Raw genomic sequence first — 17651 nt, 5'->3', positions numbered from 1 at the left:
ATATTTAAGGGGGTGAAAGTGAGGTTTTGGCTTTTGTTGGGAATATCTGTGTGCACAATTATTAGGCAACTATTCGTGTGCAGAACTATGAGGCAACTCCAAAAAAAACCAAATATTCCCACCCCACTACTTTATTTTAATTTTTTTTTTAAGTCAGAATGATAAACAAACAACACAATCTTTACAAATAAATATTTCTGACATTTCCAAAAATAAATGAGTGACCAACATAGCCACCCTTCTTTCCAATAACACGGAAAAGCCTTCCATCCATGGCGTCTGTCAGTTTCTTGATCATTTCACCATCAAGTTTTTGTGCAGCAGCAACCAAAGATATTCAGAGGTGTGCCTTTTTTCTTCACTGTAAATCTTACGTTTCAGGGCCCACAAGTACTCAATAGGGTTTAGGTCAGGTGAGCAAGGAGGTCACGTCATTATTTTTTTAAGACCTTTACTAGCTAGCCACGCAGTGTAGTACTTGGATGCATGAGATGGAGCATTGTCCTGCTTATAAATCATGGTCTTCTTGAAAGATGCACACTTTTTCCTGCACCACTGTGTGAAAAAAGAAAAAAAGAGTCCATCTTCAACCTGAGAAGGCCCAACAAATAATTCCAGCCCTTACCAGTACCCCACCACCACCTTGCTGGCGTCTGAGTTGGAGTGGCGCTCCCTGGCCTTTGCTGATGCAGCCTCAGGCCCATCCCTCTGGTCCATCAGGAGTCATTCTCATCTCATCAGTCCATAAAACTTTGGAAAAATCTGTCTTCAGATATTTCCTGGCCAAGTCATTGCCTTTCAACTTGTGTGACTTGTTCAGTGGTGGTCGGGTTTCAGCCTTTCTTACCTTGGCCATGTCTCTGAGCACAATTACTACTTATTAAGGCCTATTACAAGCACCTTAATACAAAGTGTTACCATGTATGGGGTTCTGAAAACCAGTCAGTATCTGGTGTGACCAGGTATTGTACACCATATGCTAATCCCAAACATGCCCAATGGGTGACATGTCAGGTGAGTATGCTGGCCATGCAAGAACGAGGATGTTTTCCTCCTCCAGGAATTTTGCACAGATCTTTGCAACATGGGGCCGTGCATTAACATACTTCAACATGGCACAACGATGGACCCCAGGATTGCCAATATACGGTTAAACTGCACATTTTGGAGTGGCCTTTTATTGTGGCCAGCCTCATAACCACGCTTTCTAATCAGCATCTTAGTTTGCCACCCATTTTGAGGTGGGTGGATTATGAATTACGACTGCTCACTAACACAGATTTGTGAACAATATTTGAGAGTAGACCTTTTGCGTACATAGAAAAAGTTTTCCGATTTTTGAGTTCAGCTCATGAAGAACGGGAGGCAGTTTAGTTTACATTTTTGTTGAGTGTAGATACATTACTGCAGTTTCACCGCTTGTTCACCAACCACTGTGATTCTTTTCTTCTCATTTCCACTGGATTATTGTCATGGCAACCCCCGCCCCACAACTACTGTGATCCTCTCTTCAATGCCCTAACTTTATTGGCTGTAAAGTCAGTTGTTTGTGTGCACGTTTGTCCCTATACAGTATATTGAATTTGAGATAGGGATTAGTTGTCGCTGAGTTTATCTCCATTAAAATAAGTGATTATGTCGTCAGCGTTGGCCGTGACCTACATTAGAAAGACAGCCTCGTTGGCTGTGACTGTAAGCCACTAGACCTTGTGAATAGCACGACGTGCACTTTTGTCTGCAGACACATACAGTATTACCTAACTGTGCTCAGAATAAGGAATACGGTTGCAGTTTAGTTCATGAAAGAGGAACACGGGTCCTGTTAGAAACCATATTCCCTCCACTTCACCTTCACATCATTTGCATATAAATGAAAAGCATATCATATTAATGCTGAGGGGATGTATTAATAAAAGACTTGTTGAACAGGGTGAGGTATCAAACAGGAGGCACATAGTCAAACAGGTGAAGTAGACTTTTCCCTCATTGTGTAAATCCATCACATCCCCGAGTTGTGCTCTGGGAACTTTTATCGTGATTTTACAAATTCTCCTGCAAGCTGAGCACAAAAGCGCCACGGGGACACAAAATTGCTCGACCCCCCTGAACTTCTCTTATCTGCTCACACTGGTTGGATATGCTTGGAAATTGAATGAAGCTAGCACAGCTGGCATGACATGGATGCCCTGAGCGCGGCTCCAATGCCCCCTATGTGTTTACTGGCAGGGCTTTCTAATATTGGAAGGCTACACAGGGACATTTGTCCTTGTGGGGACAACTACAGTGGAACCTTGCGTTAGCGTGATGAATCCGTTCTCGACTCGAAAGGAAATGAACTTTAACCAAATCATTTTTTTGCATTAAAAAAAAAAAAAGTTAACACAAAACACATTTTTATAGTTTTACAATTATAGTTTTGCATACATAAAACTACTTGAAATGAATAGAAATACGGTGGTGTGAAAAAGTGCCCCCTCCTGATTTCTTATTTTTTTGCACGAAGAAATGTAAGTATTAGTCAACAACAACACAACTGAACACAAAATGCAGTTTTTAAATGTTTTTTTTTTTTAATTATTATTAAGGGAGAAAAAATCCAAACCTACATGGCCCTGAGTGAAAAAGTGATTGCCCCCTACACCTAATAACTGGTTGGGCCACCCTTAGCAGCAACAACTGCAATCAAGCGTTTGTGGTTGGTTTCAGCTTGAGGTCACCAACAGATGGTCGGACATTCTCTTTCAGGATTTTTTGAGAGACAGCAGAATTCATGGTTCCATTTATCACAGCAAGTCTTCCAGGTCCTGAAGCAGCAAAACAGGCCCAGACCATCACGCTACCACCACCATATTTTACTGCTGGTATGATGTTCTTTTTCTGAAATGCGGCATTACTTTTACGCCAGATGTAATGGGACACACACCTTCCAAAAAGTTCAACATTTATACATCAACACATAGTATTTTCCAAAAGGTCTTGAAGATCATCAAAATGCCTTCTGGCAAAATTGAGACGAGCCTTAATGTTCTTTTTGTTCAGCAGTGTTTTTTCTCTTGGAACTCTACCATGCAGGCCATTTTTTGCCCAGTGTCTTTCTTCTGGTGGAGTCATGAACACTGACCTTAACTGAGGCAAGTGAGGCCTGCAGTTCTTTGGATGTTGTTGTGGGGTCTTTTATGACCTCTTGAATGAGTCGTTGCGGCGCTCTTGGGGTTGGCCTGCTACTCCTGTTGTGTTTTTGCCATTTTTACAGTACAGTACTGGTACATTCTCATGACATATATTAAAATTTCAACTACACATTTCTCCCAAACTATATCTTGTAATTAAGTGATCATCAATTCAGACGCTTTTGGGATGAACTAGGTCAGGGGTGTCCAAAGTGCTTTCTGGGGGCCATTTGTGGTCGGCAGCTTATTTTTTCTTGGCCCGCGGCACATTTTAGAAATAAAATTAAACCAAAAAAAACAAGCACAAATGGGAAAATAGAGCAAAATGGCAAAATGTAAAGAGAGGAAGCTCAAATGTTGATACACAAAGCTAATAGCAAAACAAAGCATTGTCTTTAAATATGTATATACATTATGTACGCAATATATATATATATATATATATATATATATATATATATATATATATATATATATATATATATATATATATGTTTTAATAGTAGAAGTTTTATATTTAAAAAAAAACTTTTTTGACCAAACTGAATGCTGAATCGCAAATGTGTGGGGATCGCTATAACATAATACTTTTCATTATGATGCAGTACACCAATCCAAACTACAGCCAGAATAGTAAAGACATGTTGAAGTTAATAGTTCACTGACAGTGTCATCAAAAACTAAGCAACATTAATTGATACAACTATCAGCACTCATTGGATTGTGCACCTATATGGTCATGTATGATTTTTATTTTGTTATTTTTCCCCCAATAAAATAATATTGCTTAATATAATAAATAATTGTAATAACATTGTAATCTATTGTATTGTATTCCTTTGCATTCTAATTGTAGTCCCCGCCCCTCGTCGTGTCGTCACGCCGTACACAGCCAATGGCTTTTGAAGGGATGACGTGAGGGGGCGTCGTAGAGGGAGGGGTCGGTGTGGATGGTGGCGGTGGCGTTTGTGGTGGCGGTGTCGGGGGGGTGTACCACGGCGGAGACAGCTTCTCTACAAGCGGAGCTCTTTTTTACGGGCTTTGTGTAGTGGATGTGAATGAGCCGCATCACCTCTTCCGGAAATGTGGACGGACGTGAGGATATTGTTACTTTTTTACACGGCAGTGCCAAGGCTGCTCACCTCAGAAGGTCAGTTTAATGAGATAAGATGTTTTAAAGGGCTGCATGTGTGTGTTTGAATGAACGTCAGCGTCATGTGTCTGCCATTATTTCTATAAACCTGTCCATACATTCACTTCCTACTGTCGCGTAAAGAAAGTGTATATATGACAAAACAGCGCGTTGACCTTAATAATGCATGCTGAATATTAATTAGGCATTCATTTGCAAATGACAGTTGGGGGCAGCAGACATATTCGTTTGTTAGTCATCCATCTGGATGCTGATTCCCCTCTTATTGTACCCCCCCTTCCAGTGACGGATGAGTGTGAGGATGGACAGTTTCAGTGTAACAACAAAAGGTGTATACCTACCCTGTGGAGGTGTGATGATGACGACGACTGCTCGGACAACAGCGACGAAGAAAACTGCCGTAAGTCACGAGAATGCTGTCACCTGTTATATGGTGCAATTAACTGCACCCAAGCACATTTTGGATAAATATCATTTCACCTTCATTCACCTGCCACAGCATTACGCATTCCTGCCCTTCTAGGGTAGGATGGAGCGTTTTTACATATTTTTGCGTTTACTTTTCCTATTTCCTTTTTTCAGTACAACCGCACTCGTGTGACTGTACAGTTATGTTTCCACTTTGACATGGTATATTAACACATTAGGGCCTAAAATCACACCGAAACCTAAAAGCTGAGTGGGGAACAAACTTAAGTGAAATACCTCTGAGCTTCGATTGATTGATGACAAGCTCTTTTCCACCAATAGGAAGGTGGCGTCATGTCCCCCCCCCCCTCCCCCCCATGTAACTTACATTGTGAAAATGAGATTTCAGTCGCTGGTAATGTAATAACTTACATTGTGAAAATGAACAAGATTTCAGTCGCTGGTAATCTCAGGACCTCCTGCATAGAGTCTTCATGCTGAGACTCTGATTTGGAGTTCCTGCAGTGTTTTCATGTTATGGTGAACTATGTGTCTTCACATGAGAGCCACCTAGTTGGCCCCTATGCAGCCTGTACCTAATGTTGTGGTTGTAGAGTGCCTGATCAGGCACAAGAACTTTCTCCACTAAGTTGACGTCTGCTCAGGACCATGATGTGCATTAACTGTCTCTTAAGTTCATGAGCTGTGTTTTCTAACCACTCCTTCCTCGTTATTATCCTCATTGTTGCTTTTCCTGGACGTGTCAGGATGACACAAAGACAAAAAACAGTACATTATTGTCTTCTTAGGGGTTTATCACTGGGCTCTTACCCTTAAAAGTACTGCTCTTGTACTTGTATACTTGACTCTTAGCGCATTGGGAACAAAGAAATACCTTTTCAACCTTAGAAAAGATTGTTATTGTTACCTCGCAGACCAATAATTAACCCTATGGGATACATCATATAGACTCCTTTCCAGTGAGGGGTGGACTTCGCCAGGGCTGCCCTTTGTCCGATTCTGTTCATTACTTTTATGGACAGAATTTTTAAGCGCAGCCAGGGCATTGAGAGGATCCAGTTTTGGTGGCTTCAGGATTGGGTGTCTGCGCCCGAAATGAGTTTCATCCGTAGGGTGGCTGGGCTCTCCTTTAGGGCTCAAGTGAGAAGCTCTGTCATCTGGGAGAAACTCGTAGTAGAAGCGCTGCTCCTCGGCAATGAGAGGAGCCAGATCAGGTGGCTCGTGCATCTGGGGGCTCATGTATAAAGCTTGCGTACGCACAAAATGGGGCCGAAAAGTTGCATACGCCGTTTTCCACGGCAATAATGGTACCAATAAAAACACAACTGGACGTGGGAATGTGCGCATCTCTACGCCACCTTTCTTGTTGGCGTACTCACTTTTTGGAGACGTGGCAAAAAGGCAACGCACATTTTAAGTGGTGAGGTGAAATCATATGTTAGAAATAAACATGTAATGGAAGCCAGTAAAGATTTATCCATCATTGCATGAAAACCTCACGCCGTTATTGACTTGTGTTGTGATTTGACATGACACCGAGGGATATCATTTGTCATTTATCATAAACACCGTTACGCACCAGCGTATAGTATCCCAACTAAAAGATACATGAGAAACACAACGCGGCGCTTGAATACTTCATCATTTTATTTTAGAACCATGATAATATCATGTGTTCAATTAATATTAATCAATTAATATTAATATACTAAGCTTATATTCATGTAAAATGTGGTATCAATTAGGAAAAATGTAGAAACGTGCTCACAAAAAATGGAAATGTGTGCCTCGATATCCGACTTTTTAAAGTTCTGCGCCCCGTTCCACTGCTGTTTGCACTCGCTCATCTTCCTCTTGTTCGTTTTGCCACTGCTGTGTCCTCCAAATATGATGTTTTTACGAGCCTCCAGCTCTCCGACTAAGGTTTCCACCTCAGTTTCGGTGAAGTTCCGCTTCTTCGTCTTCGGCTTCTCAGCAGCCGTGATTCAGAAGAATGCATGCAATCAAGGGTCATTAAATATGGACGCCGCATTCATGAGTTACTTTGCATTGACCATTTATGGCGAATTGAAGGCGTGGAGAGGGCGTGACGTGGAGTGGAGTTGCGTACGCACATTTGGACAGCAGGTGAAGGACAAATTGCGTGAACGTGTGCGTGCGCCACCTTTTTTGGGTCTGAATATTTTTGTCCGTACGCACATTTTGGGCTTCTGGCCTACGCAGACTTTTCGTCAGATTTCTTCGCAGAGTTTTCTAGATGAGGCCCCAGGTCAGAATCCCTCCCAGACACTTCCCTGGGGAGGTGTTCAGGGCACGTCCGACCAGTAGGAAGACCCAGTACACGTTGGAGAGACAATGTCTCTCACCTGGCCTGGGAACACCTTGTGAACCGCTGGGAGGAGCAGAATGAAGTAGATGGGGGAGGGCAGTCTGGGCTGCCTTGCGACCTGAACTTGGATAAGTGGAAAGAAGATGGATAGATGGATGGATACATCAGGCTGCCCTATTTCAGACCTTTTGAGGGTTAATTACATAGAATTTTTTTTTTTAAATCGAAATGAATCAGCAGTGATTGTGTGGTGCACAGACATTTGACAGGCATCTTGGATGCGCTGTCTTCTTGAAGAAAGTGTATATCCATTTTCCTCTCTGACTACGAGCCAGTGGCCTATATTTTTGAAGAAAGCTCATACTGAAAGCATTGAAGTAGCGCCAAAGCTGAATCCAAGCTGTGCGTTGCATGTTTTTCATACAGCTCCGTTCTTTTGTGTCTGGGTTAATTATGGCTCAAGAGGAAATCTTGCATCTCCTCACATGCAAACATGCATGCACACCATTTCTCCACATGTACATGTCTGCCTAAAGCACGCAGTCCTGCTGTTTGTCCTGATTTTCGTGGACATGTTGGTGTTTTTTTACATGAAAATTGTGCATCATCACCATAAAAATGACCACAGCTGTTTAGACGCTTTGCTCACTTAAGCTGAATTTAACAGCGTGTTATTTTAGATAGCAGACTGGTGTTCCATTACTGAAGTGTGACATCCAGCACAGAAACATAAGCACCCCCGATGAGATGTGACACTGTGCATGTACACAGACACAATTTCCACACTTTTATGAGCTCTAAGAGGGGGTTCTGCTGTTATTCTGTGCCCATGCAGCTCATTCAGAATGACACTTACTTTAGTGATACTTCTCTAACCCTAACAAGTCACAAAAATGACCCAAAAGTAGGAATGTTAAAACCATATATGCTTTTTTTAAATTGGTAAACACTTGTCATGCCTACTGGACACACATAGAAAACTGAAAACTTTTGTCTAGGATAAAGTAACTGGCGTTCATGGTTGTAAATCACAGCTGTTGGTATTCACTTACATGTCCATGGCTAGTCGGGACCCAAAAGTGTGGGTCTTTCAGTGGGTCGCGGGTCTTTACCTGAGAAAAAACGAAACAAATAATGGAATGACCCAATGTCTGTGAATGCACCTCACGTTCTTGTCTGCGCTATCTTCTTGCTACACCCCTGCGAGGTGCAAGCCATGTTTCTGGGCGACTTTGTCAAACCTGGGTGGGAGAGGAAGGACATCGAGTGGAGACTCCGACACACAGCTGCGGATATCTGCTGGAGAAGAGAGAGCCATAAAGAGAGAGCGTCACAGTGCTGAAACTCACGTTGTCTTGAAAACAGTCACTTAACATATAAGACATCTAAGAAGTTTGAGTTGAAAAACTCTTGCAATTTGGGTCACGACTTGTCACTGTGGCGAGATGGTGGTTCCTGCAGCCAAACCAGTTGAGAACCACTGCATTAGACAACAAACATAACTCGCATGTGTGTGTGTGTGTGTGTGTGTGTTACAACAGCCTACTCAAAGCAGAATATAACGCTAGCAATTGGAGGGATTCTCCGCATGCAGTTCCTTTTAACTGGACCCATTTCATCACCATCAAGGATGCTTACTGTTTGTCCCCGTTACACTGATTGGCTTCCTGCATTGTGAGGAATATCTTGCACACACACACGCATACACACGCAGACAAATGCACCTTACCAAGCTTTCATGTCAAAATAAAATCATTGCATTAGTCCTGGCAATGTTCAGTTTTTTTATGATATGAAATTGAATTGAAGGTTTTTTGCTCAAGTGTTTGTATTTTGTGAGTAAAAACAATCCTCCTGAAAGCCTTTCAACATTTTCTTGCAGATTTTCATGTTAATGCTGAAAACCGTCATCTGTGAGAACTAAGGGTTGGTTCACACTTGTAATTTTTTGTCTGGTTAAAATGGACGAGGGTTTGATTGTCCAGCATTTCTCACACCTGTGAAATTGTAATCCCACATATGGTGTGTGATGAAGGAAGCTTTTGGTCCACACGCATGTACTGTACCGTGCCATCGCCAACTACTGGCCCACTTGGTGTTCAGTTGTTTTTGTGTGACCAGAGATCATTTTGACATCTTTTTAAAAAGACAAATTTTACTTTTTACTAGAACATTGTCTTGTATCCTTAGGGTTGACCGTGCACCCACATGTGCACACAGATAAGGCAAGTGTGCTGCAGCATCCTCGTGGTGCCACTGGCTGAGACTGTTTGCTTCTCTGACAGGTTTTTCAGTTCAGGAAATGTGTTAGTGTTACATAAATGAATTCTCAGGTGGTTGCTGCCGTGAAACCTTTCTCCATGTCTACATGTTGATGAGCCTTGTAAAGCGTGATTCCGTGTAACATGTTATGTGCCGGGGAGATGAGCGTGCATAAGGAGTGTGGCAGGCCTTCACTTGCTGCTTGTTTTTAGGTTTTACTACCTTGATTTTTGTCTTGAGTAAGTGAAATGCATTGTCCTATCGGCTTAAAATCATGCCACTGACTTGGTCATCAAAGAAGAATCCACGTATTTGCCCTCAAAATGTCTTGAACTGCTTTGACAGTAAGGGATTGTGATTTTGATTGTTGTGTAAACTAGGAAGACTACATACGGTTAAACCAAAGAGTAAATGTGCAATGCAGTTAAACCTCTCTGCTCCTCCCAATATCATATCTTTATGTATCCATCGCATCCTCTATCATCTGCCATCCCATCCCCCACTTACCAACCCCCAGACTGCACTCCTGCCGCTCCATCCGCCCCACCATCCCCCATCATTCCCACTCAAATTCTCCACTGACCTTCCAGTCGCTGCATGCACCCATACGTTGATAATTACACTCAGCACCAGCCGCATGTAAACATAAACATAAATGAAACAATGCATGTCAATGCACTCGCCAATCGCACTCAAGATTGTGAAGTTGAGTCAACATGATTGCAACTGTATGTTTGTTTGTGTAATCTGGTTAGGAGGATTAGGCTGCAAAGCAACGTGAGTGTAACACACCAAACTAAATTCTGCCTCGAGTTTATGAAAATCATGTTGCATCCCTTTCTGACATGGAGCTTCTCTGTCATCTTCACCGGGATTATAGAACCCTCTCACGGTCATTCATCTGCCTCTTGTGGTCCCCTTTTTTCCATTCTTGAATGTGATCACAATCTGTTTCATTGATCTTCATGAATTTAACATCTGCAACAGCTCGGGGCGCAGTCAGCAAAAATCCCCCTTAGCTTTTTTCTTTAGTGTTCTTCAAAATCTTTTATTAATAAAGTGGCATTATGACTTTAGAGGCAATGTTCCGTTTTGCTGCGTTTAGTGTTCACACAGTATCGTATACCAACTCTATCAACACCAAGTAGCCCAAAAGTAGCCCGTGTTTGGGATCATTGTTGTGAGATCATTCAAACCGGCAAAGAAAGCCTGTTGTTCCGGCGATCAAGTCTGGTGCTTGTGTGTCTCATTATAGTAACATTACTGACACCTAGTGACCAGTGTAGAATACTATATGCCATCACAACGTCTTTGAATGCGTCTTCTGAATGCCTTTATATTTGTATTTAGTTCATTTACCTATTTTAATGCTTGAAAATGCTTAATTTAAGCAAAAAGTATGAAACGGCGAAGATCCATATATTTGTGAAGAATTGTGATAGAGTGAAGCCGTGAAATTTGAAGCGACAAATAGCGAGGGATTACTGTTAATGAAAGCAAAAAAAACCCACACGTTTTTATCACTTTGCAAAGGTAAAATGTGTTAAAGTTTGAATGCAAACACAGGCCGTTTGTGTGTTTAAGTGGACTTGTAAAGCAAGACACCGTTTCCAAGTGTCTAACCTTTAGGAAACCCACTGCATCACCCTCCTGTAGTTTGGTAACCTTTTGGGGCTAATCATGTTTGACATCAGCATTGCAATCTGATAGCAAAACACTGGCGTCCTCCCAAGGACACTAGCATGTTGTAAAGAGCATTAGCTGGCATCTGCTGTCTTGCTCCATTTCATCCTCTGTTGCTTCAGTGTCAACAAGCGAAGTGAAGACAATTGTGTTTGTTTACTTGGTGAGCCCCACCGGCCTACTGGGCTGCATGGGGGTCTCAATGCAGCATGCCCAAAGTGATCGTTAGGAAGTCTGCAACTCCGATTGAGCTATTAAGTCAGATTAGTGCATGCCGTTTTAGCAAAGATGCAGAGCGAGAGAGGGGGGCGAGTGCAGTTAATGTGGGGATATAATGCATCACTCAGCTTCAAACTCTTGCACTCACCTCCCACTTTCCAATGCTTTTATCCACATCCATGCTCAAAAAGAGCACATCCTTGCTTCATTACTGCTCCTAAAAATCATTTCATTTCAAAGAATCAAAATCGGATAGTGGACACCAACAGCACCTTAAATATCAATATGATAGATGTGATGTGATCCAGAGTTGCCATGGCAATGACGGAGATGCCAGTGTACCATTCTGATGTTGACATTTTAAAATGCAGTATGCAGTACACGTGACGAGATTTCCCGTTTGGAGAAAAGCTGTCTCGTGAGATCAGGACAGCCAGAAGCCAATCAGACTGAAATATTGCATCACTACTAAGAATGATTCTACATGTAATATGGAGGTGGCAGTGTGCAAGCCATTATTGTAAGTGCACATTAAGTGCTTAAAGCACACCTTGCAACCTACCTTGGTGTTCCTAGCGTCAGCGTCAGTGATTGACGTGTGGCTCTTTTTTCCATCGAAGTTGAACTGCTGTCGTTGTGTTTATTGTCCAAGCAGACGCTATAGTAATTCTGCAATTCATCACAGTTGCTTAAGATTAGTCAGATCAACCCATGAAGATGTGCAGACTTGTCCACACCCATAATCACCGAGCGATTCTATTTACGCTCGTTATATTTGGCTGGGCTGCAACTTTAAAAGCACCACTGATCACTGGTTTCGCTTCATAAGACACCCCATACATAGAAGACATCAGTGTTGACAATTTAGCGAGAAGGGGTGCGCATCAAAAGTGAAATGTCAGGAAATGTTAATTGCTTGAAGTATCCGCCGCACGGCACCTCTGATTGTACATATATACCGCCGTGCAATGCCGGTCTAAAAGCTGCATCAACCCCTCCATAATGCTCCGTGGGTCCGATGTGTTGCAGAAATAAAAAATCAACAAAAACCCAGAAAAAATGTGGAAAAATACAGCAAACGGGCATAATGTAACTATAAAAGCTTAAAATACTGATAACTAATACAAACAAAGATTTGTCTTTAAGTTTGAGAAAATACATGTTACAAACGCCAATTCTTCAACTTGAGTGAAAGATGACAAATTAAAGGAATCATATATATATAATAATAATAATCTGGTCTGGTGACACCCCTAGTATGCAGTCACTGTAACGTGTGTAGGTTACCTTGACAACCAATAAGAAACACGGTGGATGTTTTGACTCAGGCCTTGGGGCCAAAGACATGCGCGCCGACAACACCTTTCATCCACAATCACTGTCAAAACAAGATAAAAAACACAACCACAGGGAAGGATGTTGGCACACGTTACAAAAACTATGGCTTACTGCTTCTGTGAAAAGTGCCACATGATACGACTCCACAAGCATGCTTGTGCATCTATGTTGACAGCACGGGGGATGTTTGGAATAGCGGTGCGCGTGTGTGTGTATGTTGTGAGTTATGCTGATCATCTATTTGCGGATGGTTACACACATTCATCAGACCGAGGGCGCCATGCCTGCCCGAAGTCAGGGCAGGGTTGAGGCATTGGCAAGCATCGGCAGCACGCAGGGCTGTGAATTGGATGAATGAGCAAATGGCTGTAACACAGCTCTCAGGCTCTTGTTTTAGTGGTGCATCAGTGAATCGGGATCATTTCTGTGTGTCACATCCAGTTACAGCAGCGACATTCATTTTTTATTGCGAGAGAAACTTGCATCAGATTACCCTGACACCATGATGCACTGACTTGAAATGACTGCTTGTGATGCTACTACCAACATAACATTTTTCCGATACCATATTGGCGTGAATACCATATTTCCGAGGAAAAAAGTCTGAAAAATACTTACACGGTTGTCCCTCACTACGTTGCGGTTTTTCAAAAATGTATTAATGATCACTGTTCATGGTTGTCTATAGCCTATGATGAAAATTTTGAAAGACAAGTCATATGTAGTATTCTGCTCACTGTGCCTCAGTAATGTTACATTGAGGAGACATTACAGTACCTTAGATACAACGGTGCTTGTAGTCAGCCATGGCATGTCCGACATGGTAGAGTGGAAAAAAAAGTTCTGTGTGCAAGTGTTTTTTGACTTCTTACTTATCCTTTTTCCCAACTTTGAAACACTTTCTGAAGTTTAGAACAAATAAATAGGAGGCTAACTAGTTCGCTCGATAGCTTGCTATATGCTATGAACTGTGGCTGTCTCTTATGCCCCTGCAGTGATCCCTTAGCCTGTAAATCAGTGTTGCGCAATAAACAAAGAATAATAGGAGCGTAAAGGTGACTATAGGGGTGTTATTTCATGTCTACAAGGCTCTAATAATGGTAAAAAATAAAGTATTTATAAAGTCGTAAACAGGTTTTCTGTGTTCTATTAGAATATTTTGTTTATTAACATTGAATCCAACTTTGCGGAAATTCACTTATTACGGTTGAGTCTGGAACCAATTAACCGCGATAAAGGAGGGACTACTGTATTAGGGCTTTAGAGATTTGTACCAACAGGTGGAGTCAAACGACTTCTCCCCAAACAAGTCAGAACTTTAGTTTCTGTCACTCACATGGGGACCTCGGGAGATACGCTCAAAAGTGTCTCAAAGTTTGGACAAGTCGGCAATTTAAAGCTAATTTTAATTGAAATTTAAAAAAAAAAAAAAAAAAGGTTATTTTGGTCTTTTTTGGGGGGGGGTATATATATATTTTGCCATAAACAGCTCTTGAAAAATTACATCAAAAATACAAATTAATTTAAATAAATTAAAATAAATTTTCAGGTCAATACGGTAATACAGTCATAATTTCATGGCTTCATGCTGTTTCGTGGTTGAGTACGGCCTATTATTAGTCAAAAAGTATGCACATTTAAGGCAGTTGTATGTATTTTTTTGCCTAAATTAAGCGATTAAGCATGAAAATGGCAAAATTAACTAAAATACAAAGTTAAGGCATTCAGAAAGCGCATTCAAAAATGTTGTGATGATACTGTATGTAGTATTCTCCACTGGTCACTAGTAATGTTACTGTAATCTCCTGTGAGACTCTCAAGCACAAGGCTTGATCGCCACAATCACAGGCTTTTATGGCAGGTTTGCATCATCTCACAACAGGCACAATAATTCCTAACACAGGCTACGGTTGCTGCCGTAAGCCTCAGCTAGAACAAAAAAAAGAGCTAAAACTCAATTCTGAACCCCCATCACTTCCTGTGCTTCCCCTATTTATAGCAGCACACACAAGCACAAGGCTTTAATAATGTTAAAACAAATATTTGGAACGGAGTAAACAGGTTTTCTATGCTCTAACTATGAAACTATTTAATCTATAAGTAAAGAATCCTACTGTGCGGAAATTCACTTATCACAGTCGAGGTCTGGAAACAAACAAGGGATTACTGTGTCACCATTTTATGCAGATGGCAGTGACAAGCACCTTCCAGCTCACGCACGCCACCGCTCAGTCGCTCCCTACAGCTGCATTTTTAGTTACAGTACAATTTGAAAAATGAAAGGATGCAAGCGCCACTTTGATATTTTGTAAAGCAACTTGTAGATATGCTAAGCGATACATAGAGTATTAAAAAAATTCAAAAAACTGCATCTTAGCCTTGTGATATAGATGAAAAAAGTATTATTAGTATGAACTTCGGACTTTGCTTGTTTTTCCCCCATTTTTGATGTTGTTTTTTTTTTTATTTCGATGTTATTTTTCCTGATAATACTACGTCATTAGTCTCGAAAAATTACGACTTTTTCTTCTTTGATTGTAACTTTTTTCTCTTACTAGTTTGACTTTATTCTTTTTGTTAAACTATGCTTTTAGAATTTGCCATGGGCCAATTAGAAAACAGTTAGTCAAAATATCGACAAGCTGGTCAGCTGATCTCAATCAGCTGGCTGATTACGCTGCAGTATGGGGTTGCCATGGTGATCATGGCACAAGCGCTTGCTGACTATGGCAATTCTGTCTGTGGAACCTTCCCCCAACCACTCTGCTTTACATTCAGTGGGCGTACCCTGCCTCTGGGACATACCATGTCAACATTTCAATTTGAAAATAAGGGACATTTTCTGGAAAATAAGGGAAATTCTGGTCTTCCCCCAAAATTTCCACAATATCCCCCCTCATGGGCGGTTGAAAATGAATGCTATAATGTAATGTTTAGATTTGACATACAGAAGAGGCTAACAGTCCCACAGTCTGCTGTAGAACATTGACAATGTATTAAATTACTTATTAAATGACTTTAAACAGTTGAAACTTTTAATTCCTTGCATTTATTGTTTAAAAAGCATACTCTGCTATGCCTTGACACCAAAGTCAGACCTCAGAAGCTTAATAGAGATTTTTTTTTCTTAGAAGTGGAAGAAAATGTGCTGATATGAAGTTATGGTAAACGTTTGCGGGCAGATGACTTTTTCCTGACTTCTCATGCTCAAAGGAGGTACATTATGATCAAAGTTCAGCTGCTAAGCTTAGCCCGGAGATGGATCGGCTAGAAGTGGCTGGATGCTGCACAGTTATAGACACATAAAAACAACAGACACATGCAGGATTACTGTGGCTGCAGAACTAAACACACACTCATTGAAACACTTGATGCACACAGACAGCCATAACAGAATGAAGGCCTTTTCATTGGTCTGTGTGAACCTATTGTGCACGAACAATGATGAACTCTTATGAACCGCATTACCAGAAAAAGAAGAAAAGGAGGCTATAAGAAGGAGATCTTCTGTGGGAGGTTGTTGGTCAGGATAGGAGCAGGGAGGGGGGGGTGCTACAGGGGCATTGATTTCTGAATGTTTGCTGTGTAATTGTTGGAAGACGGACACTTCATGAAAAAAACGCAATGCCTTAAAAGGTCATCTTTGAGGTGGGGCCGCAATCTGTTTGTCACGTCTCACAGGGTTTAATTATGCATGTAGAGAACAGAACTGAGGGGAAGACGTCACGTGATCCGCTGAGATTTAGTGAGAACAATCACCACAGCAACAAGGTCACAATCAAGGAAACTAGAGCAAGGAAACCAGATTTGGAACTGTTACTATAATTGATGACACGTTTTATTAAGTTTAGCCCACCTGGCGTATAAAAAGGTACCACTTCCTTGTGAAGTCACTCATGATTTTGTTTTATTTTACCGTAAAGTTGTTTGTACACATAAAAACATAACAACAAAAGCTAACCCAGTACATTTCTAGCAATGCAACAAGTAATAATAATTGCTGCTTGTTGTACGATTATTCTACAAAAAACTACAAAAAACCCGCAGCAAAAATGGAAAATTCAGCAGTAATGTTACGACACTAAAGTCAAAATATTCAGAGAAAAAAGTTGTCATTTTCTGAGAATAATTGTAATATTATGAGGAAAAGTAATGTCATTTTATTAGCATAAAGCTCCTATTAAAGAAAATATTTAAAATGAAAGAAAAAAAGACGGTATTTTTTAAAAGTCGTAATACTATGATAAACAAACAAAACAACAAATGAAGTTAGAATTTTCGGAAAGTTAGGTTGTGGAAAAAGTTTGTATTTATAATATATCATTTTATGGGAATGGTGGCTCAAGCGCAGTTTGTCCAGAAACTGGAAGGTGGGCGGTTGGATCCTTGTTCCCTCCACCCGGTCACTGTCATTGTGTACCTTGAAAAGCGCTATATAAAATTTAATCCATGAACAATAGGGACGTGAATCTCTGGTCTGTGCCTACACATTTAAAATACCTCTTCATCAATTGGCGATTTGATGAGATATAATTTACCTCTTGATCGCGATGCGTCACGATTCAAATGTGCCTAGTTAAAAAATTGTTTTTTTGTAGATTTTGCTTTGCATTGATTAAAAATTAATTAAGCAATTCGAAGTTTACATATTTATTAACCAAACTCTCTTTTAGATGAGGGCCTTAGACAAAAATAACTAAGCAATTTGAATTTGATTATTAACAAAAAGCTATTAGGCCTTTATACCTTTTATTATATTAGGCATTTATATAAAATAAATAGACCTTTCCTCATGAGGCCTTCCATTGTGTTGAGAATTATAAAATTGTAAACAATTATACCAGTGAGCTAGTAAGGGCAACTTTCTCTTGCAACTAGTGTCCGCAAAATAACTTTCTACAGGGAATGTTGTACCGAGGCTCCAACACATGACTCATTCTCCATCATGGCGTAAGGCTGGATGTCTCAGATAAAGTAGGCTGTAGCATTTGTTATAGCTTTAGCACGAGTGGAGTTAATAGCTCGCCAGTCGTCTGGCACATTTTGCAAATCACGTTTGTTTTATCAA

At 40.9% G+C, this 17651-nt stretch overlaps 1 protein-coding gene across 3 annotated transcripts in view; it reads left to right on the top strand.

Moving 5' to 3' along the window:
* Positions 1–4151: 4151 nt before the first annotated feature.
* Positions 4152–17651, top strand: part of LOC129168718 (low-density lipoprotein receptor-related protein 8-like) — a 108078-nt gene continuing 94578 nt past the window's right edge. For all 3 annotated transcript variants that reach the window (XM_054754330.1, XM_054754319.1, XM_054754310.1), the window contains exons 1-2: positions 4152–4320; positions 4607–4723. In XM_054754330.1, the coding sequence (XP_054610305.1) occupies positions 4254–4320; positions 4607–4723 (184 nt within the window). In that variant the 5' untranslated portion in view covers positions 4152–4253. The remainder of the gene's footprint in view (positions 4321–4606; positions 4724–17651) is intronic.

This window comes from Dunckerocampus dactyliophorus, chromosome 2 (assembly GCF_027744805.1).
Source record: "Dunckerocampus dactyliophorus isolate RoL2022-P2 chromosome 2, RoL_Ddac_1.1, whole genome shotgun sequence".
NCBI lineage: Eukaryota > Metazoa > Chordata > Actinopteri > Syngnathiformes > Syngnathidae > Dunckerocampus > Dunckerocampus dactyliophorus.
Note: the sequence above shows the minus strand (reverse complement) of the source record. Positions and strands in the feature narration are given on the sequence as shown.